This window comes from Pomacea canaliculata, linkage group LG12, assembly GCF_003073045.1.
Source record: "Pomacea canaliculata isolate SZHN2017 linkage group LG12, ASM307304v1, whole genome shotgun sequence".
Classification (NCBI taxonomy): Eukaryota; Metazoa; Mollusca; class Gastropoda; order Architaenioglossa; family Ampullariidae; genus Pomacea; species Pomacea canaliculata.
The window spans coordinates 7,363,502-7,391,310 of record NC_037601.1 but is presented as its reverse complement, the minus strand read 5'-3'; the positions used below and the strand labels follow the sequence as shown (position 1 = coordinate 7,391,310).

The following is a 27,809-nucleotide window of genomic DNA, read 5'->3' as shown; positions in this document are numbered from 1 at the left end:
AAAGTTCAGCCTAGGGTTATTGTTCAGGCAGATATCACCTTGTCACAAACCAAGATGTTTATAAGCTCATAAAGTCATTATTTTATCTTTGTTGAAATCTGAATAGATCATTCAATACTCAGAATATTGTCTGTAGATCAAACAGCAGTGGACAGCTGGAATCTACAAGATCACCAGCCAGATTTAACTCACGACATGCACTACCATGCACAACACATGACTTTGACGCTGTTACATACCTTGAAATTTATTTCTTGTATAAAGCAACAACTGAGTTAACTATATCTTTGCATATAAACAAATGCACATATACACTCCCGTCTAAACAGAGACCAATGGAATCCAAACAAAAAATAAATATGGATGGAATTTCTATGAACAATGGGTTTTAACTGTTCAGAGAAAAGAAACATAAAAAAAGACACTTACTGCTTTTTCCTTCAGAATGACTCTTCCCAGGAGCTGGTCTTCCAAGCCTTTGACAGTGACAGTGAAATCAATGACAGACGTTCTAGCAGAAATTTCAGGAGTGTAAATGGGGTTTGGCAACTTAGTGGTGATGTACAAAGTAAAACTCTTCATCAAATGCACCTCTTTGTCGCCAACTTGCACTTTGTAAGATGACCCCATTTTAATGAAGTTCTTCTCCAAAACATTGTCTAGGGCTGGGTCCAACTCCTCTCCTATGTCTTCAATCAGGAGCGGGAGGCCCGAAGAAAGGGCATCTTCCAAATGGTTACGGAAATATTTATGATTTAAGCTTGTGACCTGGACATCCGCAAAGAAAATGTCATAGTTTTTGTGATAAAATGCATTTTGTGAAAATGTAACAATGACTGGTAACATTTTGCTCTTATCATTATAAATAAAAAAGGCAGATTTCATGACTATTGCTAACAAACAACAATTGTTTTGCTATTTAAAAAATCATTCTGCTCAAGCTAAAAGAACAAGCTTTAAGGTACTCCACTGCAGAAGAAGTAGATTGCCAAGTGATTTGAGCAGCAACAACTAACCCAAATGTGTGGACATTATTTGGTTCGGTATCCAAGTGAGGTAGTACACTCTCCTTTCCCCCAGTTGACTCAGTTGTGGAATTGGTACCTGACTCCTTAGAGGATTTAGGAAGGTAAGACAGAGTAAGATGAGCAAAATTTGGCTCTGAGATAAGAGGTGGTCTCTAATATCTCCCTAACCAATGACCATAAGACTGCATGATGACCTTTTATTTCAGTGAAGACACAGCAGGAGAAATAATGGTTTTTACCTTCATCTTGTTTTTCTCCTCATGATTCTTAATCCACACCTTCCCCTGACCCTGGGGATCAATAAGCAGTGGATAGCGTGAAGCCTGTGTCACAATGATGGCATTCTGTGTGGACAGTTCATCACTAGGGAGTCCCTCCAAAGTCCATTCAGCAACCTACAAACAAAACATGTTGAAAGAAGATGGAGATTAGAATATAACATAACTTTAAACTAGAGACAATATATGAGCGGTGGGAGATGATGAGGAGGGGGAGAGAAGGAAGAAAGGTAAGGATCTAGTGTGTAACGGTAAAAGTCAGAGAGGTACAAGAAAAACAGAGGAAAGGACTGTCAGGAGGGCAAAAGAGCAGATATCTTTATGGCATGGGAGTAAGCGAGCACACCAGCCCACAAGTGTTGACTACCAGCAAAGACTGCATGATACACACCAGCCCACAAGTCATGCACCCTTTTCTCCTTGCCCAAGCTTCAGCAATCTGAAAAATTGTAACAGTTAGTCAGTCAATCAGTCCTTTGACCAGCACCTGTTGTTGAGGGGGGCATAAATAGAAGCGGCAGCTGTCAGGGTCTGTCACTCTTGCCTATTTTGGGCAATAGTAAGCAGGTCCTGTACAAAACGACCAGTCCAGTCTTTGACATTTGTAAGCCAGTTCTTTCTCTGGTCGATTACCCTTCAAGGTGGCTACCCTCAGGTGTCGTGCCAAAGAAGATCAGCTTACATCGCTTGAATGTTGAAAGTAGAGGTTCCTGATGTCCTAAGAGTGTGACAATCTTATTTCATACAAAGTCATTGATTCTATGTTCTCTTTATGAGAAGGCACTTGTTCTAAAATGCCTGGATTCTCCTTTCTGTTTCTGGGAGCAGAGCCTATGTGTCACATCTGTAGAGCAGGATCAGTACTACCAGGGATTTGTGCAGCTTGTACTTGGTAGTGAACCTTATCTTATGGCTATGCCATATCCTTTCTAGTCTAGTCACTAATTGTAACAAGTGACCAACAAAAAAACACATAGCACCCTTAGCAAATGCTATAAAAGTGTCAGAGATTGTGGTAGTACAAGCTTGGGCATCATGATTCTCACGAAACATAAGTGAGAGACAACTTTTTTCCTTCATTTCCATTTTACTAGTGTTCACGTATCAAAAGAATTGGGTTATCGACCAAACAGTAAGTATTGTAAAAACATTGTGACCTTGAGTTGGAAGGCCCTCTCCTGAGACAAGAAGTCAAATAAACAGAACTGTTGAACAGTTGCATCACCTATATATACATACACAGAGTGTTACTAGATCCTGGTTAGATTCTGACTGATTTTTATTTTTGTGTAACCAACATGTCTGTCCCTGATGGCTGATAGGGGTAGCTAGTTGACCAAGAGCACAACAAAGATGAAATGTGCAGCCTAACTGTAGAGTTTTTTTCAGAGCTTTACTTGGCAGATGGCCTGCCTTCTCTCCACTCTCACTTCCAAACTCAAAAAGATTTCCTCAACTGTAAAGGTACACTATTTATCTCATCCCTATCGAGCGTTCCAGAAACTATCCTCCACCTTTTCCCATGGTCAGTTTACGTAGCCTCAGCCTTACTCTGCCCTGTGGCCCCTATCCCCCCAGAGTCCAAGGCCAGACTTCCTGGTGAAGTGTTAGGTGACCAGACGTCCCGAAGAAGGCAGAACAGTCCCGCCTTTGACCGCATGTCCCGCTTGCTCATAAAATGTCCTGAATATTATTATCCTAAAGATGTGTATACAATCTCCATCCCGCATTGTCTGGTCATGACTTTCCCAAGTCAGTTTGGCGACTTTGGGTATAACAACAGGTCCAGTAGACACTAGCGGGACAGTTCCAGGTTGGCTATTACGTACACAGCTTGCATGGGAAGGGATAGTCCTGGTAGACGTTCGATCTCTACCCTCTACAAAAAACAAAAAAATAACTTTCTACACTACTAGAGTGCTACATTTGTAATTGACTATTGGGTCTACTTTGTGTGTTGATGGAAAGATTTAAAATACTGATTGCATGTTTCATGTATATTCGTGTAACACTCTCTGGCTTTGACCATCTGCTGAATTGATAACCATCCTTGGCCAGAATGTTTAGCATTGTTTAAGCAAGAGACAGTAGTTGGTTGGAGTTAACTGGGGGGAGGTGGTGTTTAATGGTTATATTTTGGGATTATTATTTTATTTAACCCAATCATAAAAAATTGCACTTGGGCTAATCTTTAATGTGATGTGGTACAGACAAATTATCAGTTTTTAATATGTCATCATAATACATCAGTAATACTGCCTTTGATGCCCCAAACCAGGCAGATTATGGTATGATATATTAAGTATAGATCTACATGAAGATGCTATTTTTGTGTGCATGTGTGTGCGTGTTTTGTGTGTGTAAGGGTGTGTGTGTGTGTGTGAGAGAGCAATTGATGACTGGCTACATTGATGGTTGACAAGTTAAAATGCTTTTTACAAAGCAAGACCACATGCTTCATAATCATTTGCATATGAATGCATGAAAATAAACCAAAAACTAAAAAATCTGTAACCAACTTACGGTGGTTGGTTCAATAAGCATCTCCGCAATGACAAGTGATTCTGTAAAAGGAATGTCACGATGCCTCATTTCCTTCATCCAGTTTTTCTGCAGTTGTAGACGAAAGTCTTGATTGAAAGGACCCAGATAAGAAAGGAAACCAGTGCACATAAGCACATCACCAACAAGCCTGAAATAGCACGACAAACTCCATCTGGTCTCATTTGTCACAGCTGTAGTAGATTGACACCATGTTCAAAACAGTGTATGCTGTGGCTATTTTATGGCATGCATCTCTGACCCTCAATGCCAGCAAAATCTAGCAGCCCTCAATAGGCCATTATTATTTCCCGTGTCACGCTTCTTCCACCTGGACCCAGAATAACAAATATTACAGTACAGATGTCACAGAATATGCAACAGTATTATTGTTCACCTACATAAGGAAGCAACAGGACCAAATATAAAGGTATATTTAAAAAATGTGGGGTGGCAGCACAGTGTAGCGGTTTGTGCAGTACAGGCTAGCTTGAAGCCTGCTGGTCCTGTGGGTGAAAACTCCCACTATATACCCCAAATGCTGTTTTACTTTATCATGGAAAGTAAAAATGGTAAAAAGATTTCACACTCTATATGCCAAGCCCTAGACATGCTGAACCACATTCACTACTCCTAAAGGCTCATGCTATGAGACCCTTTACTTTTGTAATCAATTTCTTAATAACTTGCCATGAATCCTGCATATGTAGGGTAGCTGATAAGGTTATCACAATAGGGTCACTAAATTACAAGGTCACTCATTCTGAGTACAATTATTTAAAGCCTTCAATGAGAACCCACGATCTTTATGTTTTCCTGCCTGTCCATTCAGGTGTTCCTCCCTATACCACCATAGGTCTGCAGATACGAGAAACTGGGCAAACAGGGACGAGGAGCATATGTAAGTAATATAACTAAATCCACATAGTTTATATACCTCTTTGAATGTGTGAAACAGCATGAACATGGGAAGGTGTGTGTTTCAAAATGAATAATATAAACTGTATTATTGGGGTGAATGAAACCAGTATAATCCACTGCACATCAATACCAAATTGTGAAACAGAGCACACAAGACAGAGATACCACTTGAATCAGAGCTGAACAACACACCAAACAGTATGTTTGTGGAAAAGAATAGGGTTTTGTGGACCCAAGTCTTGATAATATACTGTTGTGTACTAGATAAGTGTAACACAATTTTTATCTTGATTTAAATGTTTAAGCTGAAAATTCTCCCTAGGAACTTACATCCTCTTCCTTGGAAACAGAGGCATGGAGGCATGGAGTGATAAATTCTATGGCTTGTAGAAGCTGCGACTAGCTAATGGGAAGTGGATCAGTCCAATTATGCTACATTACCTTCTAATCTGTTCTTTAAACTCCTTGCTTTGTGTCGTCCATCGGATTTTCTCACCAGACAAACCATTGATAAGAGTTGTTGCAGTACTCATTTTGTTGCGGCAATTCTCAGCATTTGATATCAACACCTTGTAACAGATTGCCATCACTTTTTTCAAGTGCATTTTATCTTTCAAAAGAAAACAGTTAAATGCTACTCCACAAGCAATGTAGAAGTAATACTATAGTTGCTTTAATTCTCACCTTTATGCAACAAAGATCAAAACCTCCCATATGCTCTATCATGCTTATAACAAGTCATGAGTTCTGAATTCAGAAAAAAAGACTGTCAAAATTTTGACTTTATATACCTGCTTTTCACTTATGGCCTTTTCAAAGTCAGCCTGGACCAAAGCAAGTTCGTTCTCCTTCGCATTAAGGATATGCTGAGCCTTACCCAGACTTGTCATAGCAACCGTTAGCCGTGCTTCCTGAATCGCTAAGTTTGCCTACTCACAAATGAAAATTGAAATAAAATAATTCAGTTAGAAGGCTTAATCAATATGTGTATAGTTTTATCTGCAACACCTGTATACAGATTATACAAATTGTTGATTAGGTGTTAATGTAACAGACATTATTGGATAGTCTTGATCTCCAAGACTTTTATCACCTGATTCCAATTACCGTCATAGGATTCAGTAAATAGCTTTAATAAAACAACCTGCCCTTCAACATTCAACAAGACCAGCTGGTGAACCTAATCAGTGCTGCTGATCAAGGCCAACGTGATCAGGTGACGACATGCTCGGGGAATAAAGGAGGCCATGTGACACTAGAGATAGTGGGGTGAGACGTTTTCAAGGTTTAATGGGGAGGAAGTGAATGGTCATGTTTGCAGATTTGGGGAGCATTTCTTCAGATTCCTTGATTGAAGCAAGTTCAAACCTATAGTGATAGTCGTCACCCATCGTCTCATTAACTTTGTGTTTATTAAACATTGTGCTAAGATTCATGTGGTCTTGTAAAGAGATGAGTTCCTGAAATTGTATCATCATATCAGTACTCTACTGAAGGAATAAATAAACAACAGCTTCCTATTAGAAACAGTGCTCCTATTGTTGTGCTCGCCTAGACAACTGGCCTATCTTGTGTAACAATGAAAGGAAGACAATATAATGGTTAAAGAATAATAATTATTCAAAATAATGTAAAAGTATTTTTATCTTTTACCCTACCATGATGTTAATGTTTTGCTTCATTCTAAGTGGGCACATTATAATTTGTTTATCTAGTAGTTTATCTCTCAGTGCAACAATTGATGGGGTTCATATTGCTGTCCATCCCCTGTAAAGTCCTATCAAGGGTAGTTCCAGAGAGAGTGAAGAAAGCACTAGACAAGAGACTGAGGCCAGAACAAACAGGGTTTTGCCAGGATAGATCATGCACTGACCACATTGCCACCCTCTGTATCATCATTGAGCTGTCTATTGAGTGGCAGTCCTCTATATAACTTTTGTGGACTTCGAGAAAGCATTCAACAGTCTAGACAGGGACGCCATCTGAAGGCTGATGATCTACTATGGCACTCCACCTAAGCTCATAAAGATCATTCAAGGGTTGTACAAAGACTTGTTCTGCCAAGTTATTCACAATGGCAAACTAACTAAACCTTTCGTAATGAAGACCAGTGTAAGACAGGATTGCATATTATCACCAACAATCTTCCTGATGGTCATAGACTGGATTATGTGTAAGACAAGAACACTGGTATCCAGTGAACTTTCACCAAACAGATAGAGGACCTGGACTTTGCTGATGACATTACTCCTATATCTCATTGGCAGCAGCATGCACAAACCAAACTGAGTAAGCAGTAAGCTAGCAGAGGAAGCAGAGAAGACTGGTTTAAAGGTCAACAGAAAGAAGACCAAAGCGATGAGAATCAACATCAAGCAGGAACTCCCAATCCAACTTCAAAGAGATAACATCCTGGAAACAGATCGCTTCACATATCTGAGTAGCATTGTCAACAAGGGGGGTGGAGCGGACCATGACACGAAAAGCCGTATCAACAAGGCCAGGCATGCTTTCTACAGCCTATATTCGCCAACTGGAACTCCCGAGAATTATTCTTCCGCAGTAAGACCTGCATCTTCAACACCAGTATGAAGGCAGTCCTACTGTATGGTTCTCAAAATTAGTGACAAACACCATTAACAACAATTAAGCTCCAGACCTTTACCAACCAATGCCTGAGCCATATTCTAGGAATAAGATGGCCTGAAAAGATCTCCAACAACAGCCTGGGGTAAAAAACCAACCAGAATGCCACTAGCAAAGACATCAAAAAGCCCAAATGGGGCTGGATAGGACACACCCTGCTCAAACAACCTGACACTATTTCCAAATAGGCACTTGACTGGAATCCTCAGGGGAAGAGGAGAGCAAGGAGACCAAAGCAGACTTGGAAAAGAACAGTAGAAAGTGAGGCAAAGGACATCGGAACCACGTGGGCCCAACTGAAGGGTGGGGGGCTGCCCAAAACCAGGTCCATTGGCGAGGTGTTGTGCGGCCCTATGCTCCTCGAGGAATAACAAGGACGAAACTAAACTAATTATCAGTAGGTTTTTTTCTTTCTTCAAAGTAAATTAATTGTCCTCTATTTTATGTTTTTCTAAACAGAAATTAACAGGTTTATTAGATATATACTCTTTATGAAATCTTTGGTCTACTGAAGGCAAAAGGACTGGAATCAGATATGAAGGGTGCATATAAATGGATTTTGCTTAGAAATGGAGTCAGCTGGCTCTGGCATTTGATCTCTGTACCTTCAGAGGCAGCACCTCCTTGTTGATGATAAAAAAGCCAGCCATAGCCTTTGTCCAGGACAACAAACCAGCAACATTACCACAGACCTTTTTGGCTTGCTCAAGGACATAGTCATCTGAAGAAAAGTATGGCTCAAGCAGCTCCACCACTTCATCGTTAATGGTGTCCTTGGCAAAGTCCATCAGAGTAGCCAAGAAGCCACCCTGTGACATAAGCTGTTTAAAACAGATTGAAACTGGCAAGTCTGTGCATTTCAAACCCATTAAAACTGAGGTATGCATGACTTTCCATGTCTTACAACTTGAATTGCACACCGCAGAGTAAAACAAATGTTTCTAATTACAGTAATTAAATAAAATTGCACAATAAATCTGTTCATTACTTCCATCACATCCACTTTCTCTAATTAAAAAGACAATGGCTGAAGTGCCTAAAGAGTATACAGGGAAAGTAACATTGCGAAAACTGAGTAACAAATGTAGCAATAGACTTGCTGTTTTATACACAGTGTTACTGATATATGAAGTTCATGATGAACTAAGAGAGGGTATTAATCTAATTTATTCAATAATTCAAGCATCACATATTCTAACAACTGTTTGTAGGAGAAAATGCAACTGCCCACTACATCAACTGTCACGAAGCATCAGCAGCTAAGTGTAATTTAGTTAATAATAATACCTTCAAGGAGGAAGACCAGGAAGGTTTGAGAAACTGTGGTTTATGTGGATCCACCTTAACTGGATCCATCCTTTGGCGAAAGAGAATAAGCACACAGTCCATGATACGCATGATGAGATGTGGGGGCTTTCCCAGCTTCCTGACAGTGGCAATGTCTGCAGGCTTGATGGTGTTCAGTGCTGCCTCAGCCTCTTCCAGGGCTGGGCGAGCTGCCTCCAGCTTTGCCTCAGCCACAACTTTGTCCGCATTAATGCCCTCTACTATGGCTTGGGCCTTGTCTTTTACCTTCAGCACTTGTCTCTTCACCTTTTGAGCAGCCTCTGCCTTTGAGGCAACCACTTTTAAAACCTCCTCTGCTTTGAAGGAAGCTACCTCCAGCTCTTTCTCCTTCTCCACCAGTTCCAAGCTCAACAACCTAATTGACTGAGATGCCTCCTCCAGTTTTTGTAAGCCTGTCAGAAGCAACAGTCTTACTGAGGTCAGTCAATATCTCCAAGTGCATTATTTAAAAAAATAAACAAAATGCCTGAGAAAACCTATAGGAAATAATTTTAAGGCTAATCCATCACAAATATCTGAAGAATGTGTAACACTCCGGCAGACTGGCAGTGTGTGATCATGTCTACAATTATACTGTGATATATTCTTTTGGTGTTTGACTCAAGTCAACTGTAACCCTATTTTTCTCTCTCTCTCAATGCTGCTTGCTATTTATATAATGCACCCATTAAAATACCCTAGGACTTCCCAGTTTCACCCTGACTGACCTAAATTTTTAAGCTGTAGCATTTCAGGCAGGGTCTGATTTGGGATTTTGGAGTGTCTTGTTTCTAGGATAAAAAAAGGGAACTAAGACATGCACTAACACAGGCTTGGTCATAAACACATGCATACATATGCTCTTTGTGATAGCATGACTCTGTGCAGTATGGTTAACTGCCCGATGACTGTGTAATGCATTTTTCAGCTCCACAGCTCCAGACAAGATTGTGGTGGAAGTGATGGCTGGGAAGTCTTCTACTGGTCAAGGCTGGATTGCTCATCACAGAGCGTGTATAGAGTGAGGTAAGTAACAAATAGATGACAAAAGGGGAAGGAAGAAGGTAATTTTGAGAATTCCATGGTTAGGGGGATATGAAGCCTGTTGCTATTTTTGGAAATCTTTGTTTCATTAAATTAATTTTTGTGAGACAGCATCCTTAGGTCCTGCTACGCCATCTATGTTTTGCATGAGGATTTTATTACTGTACAAAGATGAACAATGACTTTGATGAAGAAGTGAGTTCTTGCATAGCCATCTACATTGTGGAGCTAATAAAATCTGTCTACGAACAAAATCTCTTGTGCTGTGTTCTAACATGACTGGCCCATCCCTAAAGTAAATAATTTAAGGTGGAAAAAGGACTGACTGGAAACAAGTGTAAATATATATTTTATATTTATGGTAAACAAGTCATAGCATGAACAAAATATTCAACCTGTTTTCATGTTACTAGCCAAAGCACCAATCGTTTTTTTCTTGGCACTGTAGACAGTCTTGTAACCCTCCAAGAAGGACAAGTAAGACTTTGGAGTGACATGTGTTGTGCGTCGATACCTGTTACAGAACAAATATCTTATGATTACTGTCCCATGAAGAGCATTTGAAAAAGAAATGAAGAAACTAGATACTTCTGCTAGTTATCTTACCTCTGAAAACTAACAACAGCAAATCCCTATATATTGAAAACATGAATTATGGTAGTTCCATGCACACTTAACATCATCAGATAAAAAAGACAGGAAAAGATGACCTTTGAAAATACTCTGCACAACCTTGAGCAACACCATCATGGGTAGACCCCATGGTATAGATAATTTCTTGTCTTATCTTGTCTGAGGCCACAATTTTGAATTCAGACAGGAAGTAGTCAGCCACTGCGATCAGAGCATCTTTAGGCCAACGCTGAAACCAGTCAATGGTGCAGCCAGAGATAAGGCCAGGAAACTTAAGGGATCTCTGTCGGAATTTCTCACCCACCTGGAGAGACCAGGAAATGCAACAGAAATGACAATGATCAAACCACTTTGAGTGAAATTTCTGTCAGTACATAACTGCTTAGAATGGGTAGGACAAAGAATTAGAGTGGCTATGGTACAGACTTCACCAGTAAATTTTTTAATACATTGTCTTAATAGCTGCATTCAACTTTTATCACACTATTCGAATGACTTAATAACTCCTTTCTTGCCTTGCTTGGATAATAAAATGAGCAGATATGGTAGCTTATAATCATCATTCCCATTTACTATTATTCAAAAATATGCCAAACTCAGAAATAAAGACTAAGAATCTCCTTGACTAGGTTCAATTTCACCAACTTTTTTTTGAAAAGAAACATTTAATTTGTAAAAACTGATAATGGTTAGGTACCAGTAAAGGTAAAACTCTCATGATGATAGGTGTGGTGAACTTAGTGGCTCACTATATATATATAAGATGGCATTTGGCTGTGTTGTCACTGGAGTAGTGAAGTGTCTGTGGTTCACCACACATCAGACAATATGATGGCCGCCTAGTGGTTACTGTAAATGCCAGTGGTTCACCACATATAGATGTAATTTGACTTAATCACGGTTGGGGGGGGGGGGAGGACATGGGTTCATGAGACAGCATGTAGCCATCAAAGGTTCATCAGATATAGGACAAAGTATGTTATAGATGTTTGTCAATCTGGCTATTATTGAGCTATGTAAGATCAGTATCTTCTGCCACATTCTACATGCACTTATAACACTTTAGTCTGTGTGTTTATTTTATCAAGGATTGATTACTGTAGCTCCTTGCTTGCACGCTGCCTTGCATGCTTTATTCATAAACTCTAGAAAGTACAGAACTCTGTTGCATGTCTAGTTTTAGTTTTAATTTCATTGCAGGCTCCTGTCTTGACTACTTCTCAGAACTTCTCTTACACTACATCCCAGACAACTCCACTCTTCATCTCATGACTATATGCTATCCCTGTCACCAGAACAGAAACATATGGTCACAGAATTTTTAGTGTGCTTCAAAACAGTGGAACTCTCTCTCTCCTTCCATATCCACCACCTACTAACCACTGAATCCTTTATGAACACTAAAAACATGTCTCTTTCATCAGCATTAGTCCTAACAACGATCCATATAATCCTAGTTCTTCTAACCTTTTCTTTCACTTTTCTCGTCAATTGACTAGCTTGTCTTTTTCAGTCAATCATATCTTAACCATCACCTGTCGTTGGGATGAGCACATGGATAGACGTGGCAGCTGACACAGCCTGTTACTCTTTCCTATTTTGGGCCATAATGAGCAGGTTTTGTACAGAACAAACAGTCCATAAGCTAGTTCTCTGGCCACTGCAGTGTTAACTACCCTCCAAGGTATCTTGAAGGATAGTCTTCGACAAAGTGTTGTGCCGGGTTACAGGAACAAAGAGCAGGATACTACTAAGAATCAATACCTCTAGGGATTATGCAGATTGTACTTGGTAGTGAACCTGATCTTACGGCTATGCCACTGTTGCTGTTGCCATCCTGATCCAGATATCTGGCATGGAGCTGCCGCTCCAAAGTATTTAAAGCTGCTTACCTCTTTGAGCTGTACCTCATTCATAAACTGCTTTGCCATTGCCACTGATCATAACTTTGCTTTTCTAAGTGCTGGTCTCTATGTGTTCAAACTCTCTGTCAGTCTGTTGGTAAGGTCCTGCAGTTCTTTGTTAGTGCCTGCTAACAGATCTATGTCACCTACAAAGTGTTGGTTGCAGATTGGCGCTCCAACAATTGAAATAGAAGTGGAGGTTTTCCAGCATATTGTTCTCCAAGAACACAGCACCAGTGATAGGAAACATCCTTGATGCACATCTACTGTGGTGCAAAAGTAAGCTTTTATTTGGTTGTCCAGCAGGACTGCACTCATTGAGCTATTACATAGCACTTCAGTGACTTGAATGAGACCTTCCTCGATGTGGAATTTTCACATCACATGCCACAGCCCCTCATGCCAGACTCTGTCAAATGCCTTTTTAAAGTCAATGAAGTTGTGGTATTATTGAAGATGCTTTTCTATAGGGATGCAACAGTTAAAAATCTGCTCCATCTTTGGTTCCAGTAGCACATTTTTGGCTGTCCCCACACTGGAACCTGCCAATATGGAGCACAGTCATTGTTGATCTGGGCGTTGACCGATCCAGCATGTTGTCTCTTCTGTGGCATATATCCATGGTACTAACATTGAGTGTTATACACTTGGAAGCACCCATATCCTCTCCAGGTGAGCTACAGCAAATGGATTGGCCTGGTCCCAAACACATAGGCATTGTGCCCTTGCCAGTGCTTTCATCGTGGAAAGTCCTTTATCTTTCCCAAAATTTCCTAAGGCAGTGAGGCCATTTTTCCTTGCCTAGAATTTAAGTGAAAAATGTATTGTCTATGTTGACTGCTTCTATTCAATGCTAATACAAAAATTGGCGGTAGCAAAGTCAACATGGACTTTTAAACTAGCCAATCAGGACATAAAAATGTTACAGGCTTTTGCAAGCCTATCTCAAGTGATTGAAAAATATACTACAATCTTCAAAAATTATGAAAAAGGTGGATACAATATTAGGTGAACCCACTTCTCCATTTTATGATGTCTGTGTTGACCACTTTCCTTCCATGTTGATGCAAAAAAAAAAAGAGAAAATAGTGGTAGCGGCAACTACATGGCCTTTTAAATTAGCCGATCAGGGCATGCCAAAAAAGTCTTATTCATGAAACTCACAATCCTTACTGCTTGTTACCTGATTCCTCTTTGCATCTTTTATTATTTGTTAATACAGTTGTTTAACTTTTCACCCTTTGTATTCTGTCCATGTATTGTTCTTGTTTCCAGTGCAGTGAACACGCTCCTTCATAAGCTTAATCATGCGTGATATAAATCATATGTTTATTACTATAATAAAAGTGGCCTACAATGGCATACCACAAATAGGATGAACCAGGCATATGGTCTACAGTAGTTCATCACATACAGAATGCAACATGCTGGCTACAGTGGTTCACCACACACAGGACATGGCATGTGACCTACAATGATTCATCATATTTAGAAGCGAATGGGACCTACAATGATTCATTATTTAATTAGGAGGGCATGTGACCTACAATAGTTTGTGACACAGAAGAGGCCATGTGGCCTTCAGTGGTTCACTAGATATAAGACACGGCATGTAGCATTGGTTTACCGTATACAGGATAAGGCACGTGGAATGCAGTGCTTTACCACATACAGGACAGCGCATATAGAAGATGGAATTCACTTGTCTTCCTCCACCACCTTTCACCTTCACAAGCATGAAAATAAGGTGACCAGACGTTTCGAGGGCGAAAGCGGGACACGTGCCGATGATGGTGTTGTCACCGTCAAAAAACGCCGAAAATAGTGATTTTTAAAGACAACCGGGACATTTGATGGACTTGCCAGAAAGCTAGAAAGCGGGACATTGGGCGTTCCGCCCGATATTCAGGCGGGACACGAGGTCAAAAGCGGGACTGTCCCGCCTAAAGCGGGACGTCTGGTCACCTTAATGAAAAACATGGGGAATTTTCCTCCTACTGGCCTACCATGAGCATCATTCTGATTGACAATCCTAAGGTCCAGTTTGCCAAATGAAAAAGAAAATGCCACTCACTGGTGAAAAGCACAGAACTACATGGAGATTCTGGCGTGTTAAAAAGAAGAAGAATTCTTGAAGGTTCTCTTGTGTTGGTGGCTGTTTTGGAAATGTTTTCTTCATCAGAAACGCCAAATTACCAAGGATCTCATCCCTTTCATCTCGGGCAAACAGGTTTGGAACCTGTGTTACATGAAAATGATAAAGAAAGGTAAAGAATCCCACATTGTATTGGCTGCAGAGTCAGTGAACAGTGTGTTTGAGATGTGTCTAAATACGATATAAGCAGCGATATATTATGTACTCACAAACTTTTAACAGTCTTCTAATTGAAGAACAAAAATAATCTTGAATGACCGAAAGTCTTTCTACAATGTACAGTTTTATGTGTAGGCACACCAAGGAAAATAAAACCGTCAGCTGTTCCAATCACAACAAACTGGCTGAAGGAGATTACCTCAAAGTTGAAGATATTAAACCAAACAAATTAAAACACTTACAACACCAGAAGATAGCATGTTGTTTAGATACTCCAAGAAGCTTTCATCTTTGACTTCATTGTCTGTGAAAATGAATGTGATGCCTTTGCCTTCACCAGCAGTTCGATAAAGGTATTTTAAGTCATCCAGTAGATTGTTTATGTTGTAGGATCTTCAAATAAAGAATGAAACATAAGCAGTTAGTTTTTCATGTTTACTTTTATTTTTCCAAAGCAGTGTAACCCTTGCTAATTAGGAGCAAAAGTCATGAAGCATTAGCGTACATAAAAAATATACACTTAGCATCTTGGAAAAGAAAAAAAGAGATAGAGGTCTATGGTGGATCAAAATAATCTAACGTGATTAAGCCCTGAAGCAAATTAATCTAACATGTGATTAAACCCTGAAGAAAAAGTATGATTTTAACAGTCAATACTGTTAAATAGCAGACCTGGTAAGAGTAATCTGGAATGATTTATATCCAGCTATAAATGAAGCAAGGCGACTTAAAGACTGTTTGCCAGAGCCCCCCACACCAACAAGCAGAGCATGACCTTTTGGTGTACGTATTATGCGTGAGATTTTCACCAGATGAATCATAGCATCCGTGAAGAACACCAAATCCAAGGCACTGCCTCGAATAATTTGATTATACTGTTGTTGGTAGAATAAAAGTCGATTCTCAAGAATTTGAAATGAGCCAATCTGTTGTGAAACAAATGGTAAAATAAGGGAGCAATACAGATTATAACTCTGGAAAAAAATCTTACAGGTCTTAGTGTCTACCCTGTAAGATGATTATTATTTTCAAACACATTTATAAATCTTTAAATCATCACTGCACATAAGCTAGATTTCAAGTGGTTTTCCAAAATGTACATTTAGCCTTTTGCAAATGTGGTAAGTTGTCAGGTCTGAGCCCTTTGAGAACCAACATGCGGAAAAATGTTGAGGATAGACAGCACCAAATTTCTTAATATTAGTGATATACTTCCAATAACTTTGTTGTTTAGTCACTTTTTCTCTCCCCACCTCCAGCCAATAAAATGATCACATAAAGAGAGCTTGAGATTTTCAACCTGTCAATATGATAGTTCATATCTGGTTTTCCTCATCAGGTTGATAGTGGAACATGGAAACTTCCTCCGGCTCTAACATATTCTACATACATCCTTGCTATTCATGTCTTTGGCAAGAAAAAGTGTTCTATTTAATAATATAGTAAATGCAAAATTTGTTAAGTGCATACTCACACTCCTAAGGAGAATACTCTTAGGGACAGGACAACAAACAAATAACATATGAACGATAAAAGAATAAACAACTGTACTAAATGAAGAATAAAACCAAATACAGAAAACACAAAGATTGAGGACCAAATAACAAGTCTGGTGCTGTCGAACATGTAGTTCATAGATACAATCCTAAATACACATTTTTAAAAGTCTGGAGAAACAAGTGCACAAGAAAAGACATACACTCTCATATATTTTAGGCGTCTCCGCATCTACCTCCTCTTCCCCTTCTGGTTCTCGTGCATCCCTGAAAATATGTTTAAATTTGATATATATATATAGTATTCATTTTGCCATAAATTTTACAAAGTTAGAAGTTGCTATTAGCACACTGTTTGCAAGGAAGCATGAATAGAGTAACATATTCAGCACAGCCAATACAATCCTCCAGCTATATGCACACCCTTTGAGGTGGTAAAAGATAAATTACATTACAGACTGGGAATGATGTGCTTGTCATAATATCATGCCAATTAGAAGAATATAGTCAACAAGAGATTTCTAACACATAATGCATCTGTAAGCTTAATTAAAATGATAAAAATAAAATAAACTTTAATAAAAGTTCTAATAGCATGTGTGCATGAACAAAAGAATACAAGTATTTCCAGATATTAAAAAAGCAAAAGAGAATTTAGTATTAGCATGAACTTCAGTTTCTCGAAACTATAATTGCCTTTTACTTATGTGAACAAATTTCCCCTTGTATTAAGCCACCTGCCAGCTGGGGGTCCTGACATCACAATTCACAGCTTGATACTTGGAAGCTGGTCTCAAGGCCATGCTTGCATTTACTATCCTTCTAACTTGCCTGTCGCATTTGTTATTAGATTTCTTCTCAAACTAAAGCCTGGCTGGCAGACCTTTGCCAATCCCACTATGTCCCACAGCTATCTTTTTAGCTTATGGGTGTGTTTTTCCTCTTGTCTCTCTGATGTAATGTGCAGAAATTCCATGTACCAATGGAAGTTCATTATCAGCTTTTCTGCCAGTAGCACACTTATGCTGCTCTACCTCAGAAACAGCCCAGCAGAAAAGCTGTCCCTGCGTAGGTAATAGCCAACCTTGAACTGTCCACATGTGGCTGCTGCATGGCTGCTGGACCTATTGTTACACCAGAAATTATTCAATTGCCTGAGCCACTTGGGGAGACAATGACCACACAGGGCGGGGTAGGGGGTGTCCACTGGTGACATGGGGGAAGGGGGGCTGGGAAAGATCATGACCAGACCATGGGAAAAGGGGGTGGATGGTTCTGAAACGTTCAACGGGGAGAGAATAAGTAGCGTAGCTTGAGAGTTGAGAGAGGCTTTTTGATTTTAAAAGTTAGAGTGGAGAGACCACAGGCCAGCCACCGAGTGAGACTGAATAAAATCTACAGTTATCTGACAATTCTATCCTTGTTGTGTTCTTGTACGACTAGCCCATCCCTACGTAGCCATCAGGGACTGAGGTGTTGGTTACAATATAGTCTGCATAGCACAGACCTCAAGAAGTGAGGGCGAGTGAGTGTTTTTGTTTTGAAAGAAGTTTTTATACTGAAATTTTATCGAGTAAGCCTTCTGTCCATTTCAAGAGAGTAACAAAAAGTAGAGAGTAAAATACGCACAAGTTACAGGTGGACAGACACATTGCATTGAAGGGCTAGCAATTAATTTAAATTTCAAATCTATAACACCTCATTGGTTTAATTTGCTATGCTGGGAGATGAAATCTTACATTAGCTAATAACAATGACAAATGAAAAGCTGACAGATATTAGACACATGTTTTAGAAATAAACTTTATAAAGTCACTTTACCTCAGACAGAAGAACATAGAAAGAGAAAATACATATATATGTGTGTGTGTGAGGGTAAAGGATGCTGTTCATTTTTCCCTTTTCATCTTTTATTTTCCTGTGGTTTCTTTAACAGAAATCTACAATTTTTCAAAATGATATGGAGAATATAGAGAATACAGCTAAGGTTTTCTCTACAGTTTTCTCTACAGGGAATACCTGAGAAAACATTTGCTTCTTGGCATCCAAAATCTTGTATGCTGCTATATACCTGAGAAAATCCACAAAGTAGTCATTTGGTTCACAAAACTCGACCAAGCCATCTCCTAAATCTTCTTTGGTTACTTGGATCATTGTCTTTTCAAACCACTGAATGTCTTCAAAATCAATAAATCTGCAAAGGATGCAATTTGAAGGAGAGAACAAATTTCAAATCAATACACCTTAAGCTGAAAATTATCAAATAACGGGAAAAGAGTGCTTTTCAGAAATACAGAATTTAAAATGCTGACATGCATCATGATAATTAATTTTTGACCAGTAAAATTGTACTGATATTAAGCTGCTGAATAAAAGAAAAATGCCAAAAACCTGGTATTAAATTTATGTTACTTAATGGCCAGATTCTGAACTGACAGACAAAAAAATGATTCAGAACATATCACAACAAATATTTAAGGGGAGAAACCAGGAATACATAAGCCAAACCATGCAACTTCACTGGCTTTAACCTATAGAAATTTAAAGTAAATTTTCTTTATTCTTACCAAATGACATAGAGGCCCCATTACTTTCAATCCATCAGTTGTTTTAAATTTTAAAAGGGATGGCAGGACCATATCTAACCTTAAGTATGTCTCTTTATGAGCATGTTTCTCAAATCTGCCGTTCTGCATACTATGAGCTTCGGAAGATCAGCTCCAGTTGCAACAATTTTAATGTCCTTATATTTCACGGATGTAGGAAAAATAGCATTATAAATGGACACTGTGACTGTAGTGTGTAGGCGAATCAACAGGGAAAAAATAATGCTGAAGAAAGAAAGTGATCTACCTCATGCTACATGGTGGAGTGTATGCTTTTACAGGGGAAAAAAACCCCAGTCTGATGAAGGGCTTTTCTGTGATCAGACTTTCTACTGGCTTCTTCATATTTAAATGTTATTTTCATGGTGATAGCAGTCATTGACAGAGTTTGTTGTGGATTGTTCACAATTCCTGTTGTCTCCAGCAGTTTTTAGGGAAACAGTGGTACAAGTGATTCATATACTTTAGTAAGGAGGATTACTTCACTCCCGAAAGAGTTTTTTTTTTTTTTCAGAAACTATACTCGAGCACTATTTTGAATGGGGATCAATAAAGTTGCATTGTACTCTTGACCTGTCCAGTCTAAGCAGAGAGCTATAAGGGTAGTAGATTATGTACAATGAAGGAAGAAGGAAGATTCCACATCAGATGAGTTTGTGCAACCAGAGATAATAACAACAACTGTGAAGAAAAGCCCAATGTGCTGTGAATGAAACACCCAGGAGGTGTGGGTGGATGTGTGTCTGAGTGCTGCTGTAATAGTAAATGAATTTATTATGCATGGGAATAAGTATAATAGTATTTAATCAAATAAAACTTTATTGTCTGTCCGAGGAAACCCAACCACATATACAAACATAATATGAGCATATAATTATATGCTTGGTGCTAATAAAAAGATCTATGGCATTCAAACTTTGTAGTAATAAGCTTCTATTGTCGTGTCATCTGGCAAAGTGAAAAAAAAAAACACAAATAAATTAGTCTGCCAATAAAGAGATAAAAGCTGGTGGGGGAAAGCCCTATAATTTGGTTCTTTTTCTTAATGTGACAAGCATGAGAATTTTTGGATTCTTTTGATAAGAATAATTATATTCTAAAAAGAATAATAAAGTCTTTTCAGCTTTAGTTACCTGTCTGCAATCACACGGAAACATTCATGCTTCCAGAGAGAAATCAAGACTTTCTCATTGGTGACTACAGAAGAACTGACATTTAGCATGCCTTGCCAGATCCGCGACAAATCCCGCAGGTTGAATACATAATGAAACTTGGCGGGGGTTGGTAGCATCTTTATCTGAAAACATCAGCCATAAGAGAGAAAGGGATAAATTCACTGCACAAACATAATAAATTTGAGTCTAAATCAAATGTCCTATCCACCAGAAGTCTTTTACATGTAACTTTTGTAAATAAATTTAAACCTTACTTTTGCATAATAACATAATCATAAGCCCCCAATGCATTCTGAATAACTGTACTACTTGCAGCAATTCCCTACTTTCCTATCGAAATTTATAGATATGTAGCTTTAATAAGGTAAAAAGTTAAGGTATTAATTTATCTTTCAGTCACTGAGAATGAGCTTTTAGAGGTCACATTTTTATTTCGGGATCATCCTTCTGTAAGGGTGATGCTCATCTCCTCTCACTGCCTTACCTTCCCCAACCCTCTGTGAAGTTAGTCAAGTTAACTTACACAAGAGACCACTAACTTTTTAAGACTGGCAAGACCTTACATGCATGCCAGTCTTGAAGTCCTGAAGCTACTTGTCAAATCTGTTTAGTTAGCTTCCTTCACAGTTAGACAATCTTTTAAATTATCTGTCCACACATCTCCCTCTGTACCCCCTGAAGAACCATTCAAAAATAAATTTTAATAATCTAAATGCATACTTTTCTTAAGAAGGTGCTAGTCATAGTTATAAAGGTATTTCTATTGCAAGGTACCTTGTCTAACTTAATTACACTGCAATAAACAGCACTTCCAACCTTGGTTACTTGCCACAGTCTGCGAGTGAGTGGCACAAGCTGAGTCACTAAGTCCTGCACTTCCTTAGAGAATCCCCATTCTTCACAGAAATAGCCACACCCTATAACTGAAAAGATCTTGTCGATGGAAGTATTGGATGGTAATGTGCAGTTGTAGATAACAAACTGCCGCTTCAGTCGCTGAGGAATGTCATTACGACCTCCACCCGGTTGAATCATTGCAGCCAAAATCTACTCAAAAATCACAAGAAGAAAAATGTTAAATATTTGCATTATTTTTTAAGAAAAGATCTAAGACACCTTTAACAGACAATGAGAGAAAAAAATTTGTAAGTTCAAAAAAAATTTTCTGGGCATGTTTTCTGACCTCATAAAATGGATATCCATCTGATTTAAGAAGAAATAAAAAGCCCCCGAAAAGGCAAATGGGAAACTTAGGTCAAATAAAATCGCAGAGTCAAAGCAGACATGTCACCATATGTGTCTACCTCATTCAAGACTGCTAAATCACCAAATGACTATAATTGTAATGACAAACATGTCATGTCATTCCGTAACTGGCGTGGCAAGTACCAGTTGTAGGGGAGAAATGATAAGAGTTGTGACAACGCTGTGGACAAAGTAATTCATCTTTGCTCCCTGTGATAGATCCAGAGGAGTCTCCTGAAGCACATAATCTTGAACACCTGGATCCTTTCCCTTTTTTCTGTCAGCAAGGTCCAGGTCTCGCAGCCATACACAATAGCATGACTGGCACTACGAGAAGCTTATAGAGCCTGAATTTTATGTGAAAGCTGACACTATTGCCATCTTAAATCTTGTTAAGTCTAGCCATTGATGTTGGCGCTGCTATAATCCTCAGACTTTTGTTGTCTGCACAGTTACCATCTTTGGTAAGAGTCATGTCCAGGTACTTAAAGAATTGCACCTCCTGTAGTTTTACCCTGTTCATTCAGATCTACGCCTTACTAGGCCTAATGCTGTTCACCTTACTATTCTCCATGCTGGTCTCCATACCGTATGTGCTCAAACTGTATGCAAGCTTGTCTGTGAGGGCCTGCAACTCACTGTTGCTGCCCACCATTAGATCTATGTCATCAGCAAAGAAATCGTTACTGAGTGGCCTCCCTCTGATCAACTCAGAGGTATAGTGCTCCTGATTTTTGGATCAAAGGCTTGGTCTTTGATTGTGGACGATTTCTGCTGGCTCTCACTGGTAAGGGTCCAAAGCAGTCACAATGCCTTCCTGTTATTGCTCCAGGCCCCACTGTCAAGGATCTCATTGTACCTCTCCTTGATCCAGGCTGCCCTGGATGCCTTCACGCCATTCCAAATTTTCCAACTGACCCAACTTTAGGCAGCTGCTGCCTTAGGGTTTTCAGCTTGTCACTCTTCAGGGTTCTGCGGTGGTCACAAAAGCCAAGAACTTCCTTCATGACCCAGATCTGCCATTTTGCCTTGGGAAGGCCAAGCACTTTTTCAGCTGAGGTCAAGAGCACCTCTTTGATGTGTCCCATGAGGGTATCCGGATAGCAGCCGAAGGCCCCAATTGTTCGTCTCATAAAGCCAGAAGCCAATCATGCAGGCAACAAATATGTACTTATACAATAAAAACTGAAGGTTATAAACACACAAGTGTAACTATTACCTGTACATCGATAATGTTGGTAAATTCTCCTGGTTTTTCCAGACTATAGAAGCCTTTATTCTCCATTAGTTGGCGCACAATCTCATTGGCCACTTGGTCTCCCCAAACATTAATGACTGGCATGTTGATGTCATCAATGAACACAGACATGTTCTTGCCTGCTGGAGGGCCATAGGTGTTTCCAACACGTTTATCAATGTAACTCTCAATAGTCCTCTGAAAATACAACAGCTATACTTTGTACACTCACTATGAAATGTTATGTGTTTAATATATTTTATATACTACTTTCACTACTGACCAGCACTGGAATAAAACACCTGGAATCTTTATTTGTTGTGTTGCCAAGAGAATTTCCCCATTCTTCTCCCCTGTTATATAAACCCATTTTCTATGAATATCTATATCTGCACATTTATGCACCCTTGTATACTGACTGCTCTATAAATTATACAAAATGCATTGAATCTGGTGCATAATGGGGAAATGAACTGTATAACGCTACAGTAACAATCCTGATGAAGCCATGAAAAAATGGTTTCCCTACAGTTGTAGCTCTTCTAAAAGAAACAGTTAAAATTTGCAAGCATTTTCGTATCAAAAAATCAGCAAACCTCGCGAAAAAAGAAAGGATTTAAAATCTCACTTGGAATAACAAAGGTGTTGTTGCAGATGAAAAGTTTATTGACTGGGAAATGTGGCACTCTCGGTCCAGGCTCTCTGTGTATTTGGTGATCATGACTGTCTTGGCAGTGCCCTGTTCCCCAATCAGCAGCACAGCTTTCTCCTGCTTGGCAATTATGTTTATGAGAAATTCTGTTCTCACATTATCCACATTTGGCACTAGGATGGATAAGTATTCGGGCATGGTGTCTTTTGGGTACAAATACTCCACCACCTTATCATTCCAGTGTCTCCAGGTTCCTAACATTTCACACAGAATGCAGTTCTGAAAGCAACAATCTTGAGCTTACAGGCTAATGCTCCTGACAAGTGACAGTTGATAACACCAAGTAAACCTTAGCTTTAATATTCATTCCTCAGTATTAAGTACAACAAAAAAAAAAAAGTAAAAAATCATCAGACAAATGATCACTAGAGATGGTGATGTTCTTCTTGACTTCACAGTTTTGATATTAAAAAAAATAGGAGTCCTTATAAAATGGTTGCAAAGTAGCGAAATCTTAATCTCTCTACTGTCTCTTCTCCATTTTTCTGCTACTCTTAAAATGCTGGAAAAAATGTAACAAGGAGTTTCACATTTGCCCTAGCCACAAAACAATGACTGATGTTAAACTTGTCTAATATTTCTATGATAGCTGAGCATTGAGCCATGCCTTAATTGCTGTTTGTACTGGGCAGGTAGTGAAAATGAAATACATCTGTGATTCAGAAAAGTAAATGATGTCATTTATTGTTAGGATGCTTTCACTGCTGTGATTAGTACCATTGAGCACAGCAGGTCACAAGTTTAGTGGTTTGCTCAAACCAAAACATTAATGTGCATCTGTCTGTAATCTGTGCACTTTCATGCTTTGGCATGTTTTTTCTGGGTGAAAAAGTCTGGTCCTCCATTTCTTTTCTGTCTACAGGATTGTATTGCTTTAATGTATTATGGACTGAAATTTGAGCATTTATTTTGATTTCACAGACTTGTTGGATATGGAATACTCTGTATAATCAGTTGTTAATCAGATAGCACCACACTTTTTTTGCATTTCACCCTTTATCCTTATTCATTTCCTGTCATTTTGGTTGTCCTAGTACTCCCTATCATGATTATTACATTATTATTTGTAAAACGCCATGAGCTTGCCCATAGGGCAGGGATATGGCACTACATAAGCAAACTTTATTATTATTATTTTACAAAATACTTATATTTAGACTCACCAATTGGAGATAGGAATAAACCCTACTGATACACTCTCACTATGAAAAAAGAGCTCACTATGAAAAAAGAGCTCACCATCTTTGCTCACAAAATAATCAAAAATAGTAGATTCTGAGTTAGCTGGGATCTCAGGAAGGTCAAGATGAAAGTCCGGGTTGCCTCTGATGAAATCCTCCAATCTAAAGCGATCACTAAGTTCCAGAAAGGCTCCAACACTCCACATGACAGCAAAGATATACAAGTGCTCGTAGTGGGTTTTTGAAAGTGGCACACAGTCGACTTTGACATTATCAAAAGGGATGAGGCCTGTTAGAATCTTGGTTGCCTGGATAAAAAAACACAAGACATTTGATGACAATAATAAAAAAACATATGATTTATGTAGGGCATACTCATGCTCATATGTGACAGGAGATGGGGGCTGCTTTCCAAGTCTCATAAATAATAAAAAAACCAACACTGTTTCAAGTGAAATGGACTTTACTTCCATGCCAGTTGATGTTGCCGGGGGGTAGGAGGGGTGTGTGTGAGAGGAGGGGGAAGGGACATTACTGGACATTGGACACCTTCCCCATTGTGCCGCATGTTTGCTGGCCTGTGTATGTGCCTGTGTGCGCGCATATGTGTTTGCGTTCGTGCATGTTGGTCCCTGCCTAACCCCATGCTATCATACTCTCAGTGCTTTAGACATGAATGAAATATGGACAACATATGAAGGATAGAAGGATAAATAACGTTCCTGATGACTAATTAAACATGACTGATAAAAGACAGATATATGAAATGAAAAGAGGAATCAGGTAACAAGAAATGAGGGTATCATGATTCTGCAGAGTAGGGAAGTAGCTAAAAGATGAAAGAAAAAGGAAGGGGGGGGGGGTTGAAGATGGACTAGCACTCTGTGGACTAGGGGTGGGCAATTAATTTTCCCTAGGGGCCGCATGAGAAATTCGGATGGTTTTGGAGGGCCGGACTAATATAGTTAACTCAGTTTTACCCAGTACTGTATAAATAGTATATATACTGGCGGGCGGGCTAGCGGGAGGGCCGGTCAGAGACAGGAGGCGGGCCCGAGGGCCGGCCTTTGCCCAGGTCTGCTGTGGACTGTTGTTAGAAGTAATGCTCAAAGAAAAAGTGTTTTCTACTCAAAATATGAATGCTACATGGTAGTGAACTAGCAAAACACTAATCACCACTATGGGGGGAAATCATAATATCCTGAGCTCAGATCACATTTCAGTATGGTGACACCTGTTTACAGGGCTAGCTAATGGGGTTATCAGTGCTTAAATCTCATCTCTCATGACCCTTCTCATTACAAAGCAAAATCACATAAGCAATTTCCTATCAAAGAAGTCAACCACATCTTTATAGCTACCTTCTTCAAATTCTTTGTTCATCAATTGGGTATGTTTTAACTATTTCTGTAATGTTTGTCCTATCTATAATTTCTCATGTGTGGTAGAGCCTGACTTAGATGCCAGCTCAAGGCTGGTAGGCTGGCAGTGCCGACTGGAACGAAAGTTTGCGTTGTCTAGGGGGGACAGATTACACACCTTGCTGTTAGACTGCATTTTATTCAACAGCATTTGATCAACTGAGCTGTGTAAACTTAAACTGATTTTGGAACTACATCATGAAAGTGTTTAGTGACATCTGACAATTCTACTTAACACTTTCCCTGCATGTTGTTGATGATGTTTATGAGCCCTTAATGTGTTGTTCAGTGCATAATGACATTAATGATCGTAGAAACTGTGTTATGACAGTTTTCACAGCTGATAGGAGAATAAAACTGCTATAAGATGATTGAGCACTTATTCTTCTACTTTTTCCCTTGACTATTAATTAACACAATCAAAACTAGCAATAGGCCTAGGTTTTAAATCCACTCAATTTCAGGAGGTGTTATGGCTGATTGTCAGTTTGTTTGTAGCTGTTTGTGATCTGTACATTGGGGTTGTATCCACACAGGGATTTGCTTTACAAATTCATTTTATTATTATTATAATCTAAGAGCTAGATATTCCAATACATATACAATAAGATACAAATGTTTTTATATATACATTCTAAAACATGAGTGGCAATTAACCTAAATCTACCTCATCATTCTGACTTTAAAGACACAGTACAGATATCTTCTTGTTCCTATTCCCCCCAATGGAGCATAGGGCAGCAACTACAACACGCCATCGGATCTGGCTTTTGGCGTCCCTTTCCAGTTGGGACCATGTCATGCCAGCTGCGGACCGATCTCCTCCATGTCTGTCTGGGTAACCCAACCCTGCCCCTAACCCTAACCCCTTCCCTGTGGGTTCCAGCCCAAAGCTAGTCTTTTTAAATTGTTGGCTGGCTTTCGCAGGGTGTGACCGATCCAGCCCCACTTCTGCTTCTTGATGTCTTGGATGGCAGGTCTTTGGTAGGTTCTCTCCCACAGATCTGTATTGGAGAAATTCTTGGGTCCTCTGATGTTGAGGATGTGGCGCAAACACCTGTTTACGAATGTCTGAATCTTGTTGGTGATGGTGTTTGTCATACACCATGTCTCAGATCCATATAGAAGGACTGATTTTACATTTGCATTAAAAATGTTGATCTTGGTTATAGTGATTATGCCTTGGAGTTCCAGACAGGTTCCAGGATGTGGAATACAAGCCTGGCTTTATTTATCTGGCTTCTTAAATCTTCAATGCACCTCCATCTTTGATGACTATGCTGCCAAGGTAGGCAAAATGGTCAGACTCTGTAATAGATTCTCTATGTAGTTGTAGTGGGCTTTCTTGCTTGTTGTTGACCCGCATTACCTCCATCTTCGTGATGTTGATGGTCAGGCCAGTCATCGCTGCTTCTTCTGCGAGCCAAGTCAGCTTTGTCTGTACGGTTTGTTGCTTGCGAAACAACAGGCTGATGTCATCCGCAAAGTCGAGATCCTCAAGTTGCATGGCTAAGGTCCACTGAACACCCGTGTTGCTTTTAGAGGTTGTTCTTCTCATGATCCAGTCTATGACCATCAGGAAGATCGTCAGCGAGAGCATACAACCTTGCCTCACTTCAGTCCTCACTGTGAAGGGGTCAGTCAGCTTCCCATTATGGATCACCTGGCATGTTGAGTCCTCATACAGCTGCTGGATGATGGCAATGAACTTTGGTGGATAATACAGATATAGTGCAAACATTTTCATATCGTTTCACTGAAGTTAACAATAAACTCAGGTTTAAACAAACTTGGCAAGTGCTGTATCCGAGAGTGACTACTCAGGAAGACAATGTCTTGGGATTACATATTTGACTCAGAGCATGAAGACAGTGACTTAGCTTTACAGCAGAGGGATTTGGGAGCAGCTGATTATAAGTGCCTGTGAATAAAACACACATATACAAAGTCTGAGTTGCATTTTACAAGTGAATAGACAACATGCCTGCCCACCAAGGGGGTACAGGCACACCTCAGGACATCTGTGCTGGGGATTTTATCCTGCCACTGAATGTGTAGCAGACAGTGGAGACATTTCATGGGGGGAATGGCTGAGCTGCTT

General features: G+C 39.5%; 1 protein-coding gene across 7 annotated transcripts in view; it reads right to left on the bottom strand.

The window, feature by feature from the left end:
• LOC112576804 (dynein heavy chain 5, axonemal-like) overlaps nt 1-27,809 on the bottom strand; it is an 80,192-nt gene that overhangs the window by 9,441 nt on the left and 42,942 nt on the right. For 5 of the 7 annotated variants that reach the window (XM_025259546.1, XM_025259548.1, XM_025259549.1 and 2 more), the window contains 19 exons: nt 24,346-24,595; nt 23,023-23,300; nt 22,377-22,592; nt 20,729-20,959; nt 19,871-20,034; nt 18,203-18,325; nt 16,335-16,398; nt 15,308-15,561; nt 14,878-15,028; nt 14,396-14,560; nt 10,495-10,721; nt 10,180-10,298; nt 8,702-9,153; nt 8,020-8,235; nt 5,560-5,697; nt 5,210-5,337; nt 3,830-3,998; nt 1,268-1,423; nt 430-768 (listed from right to left, as the gene is read on the bottom strand). In XM_025259546.1, coding sequence (XP_025115331.1) covers nt 430-768; nt 1,268-1,423; nt 3,830-3,998; nt 5,210-5,337; nt 5,560-5,697; nt 8,020-8,235; nt 8,702-9,153; nt 10,180-10,298; nt 10,495-10,721; nt 14,396-14,560; nt 14,878-15,028; nt 15,308-15,561; nt 16,335-16,398; nt 18,203-18,325; nt 19,871-20,034; nt 20,729-20,959; nt 22,377-22,592; nt 23,023-23,300; nt 24,346-24,595 — 3,840 coding nt within the window. The remainder of the gene's footprint in view (nt 1-429; nt 769-1,267; nt 1,424-3,829; nt 3,999-5,209; nt 5,338-5,559; nt 5,698-8,019; nt 8,236-8,701; nt 9,154-10,179; nt 10,299-10,494; nt 10,722-14,395; nt 14,561-14,877; nt 15,029-15,307; nt 15,562-16,334; nt 16,399-18,202; nt 18,326-19,870; nt 20,035-20,728; nt 20,960-22,376; nt 22,593-23,022; nt 23,301-24,345; nt 24,596-27,809) is intronic. The other 2 variants (XM_025259547.1, XM_025259545.1) reach the window with 2 other exon arrangements.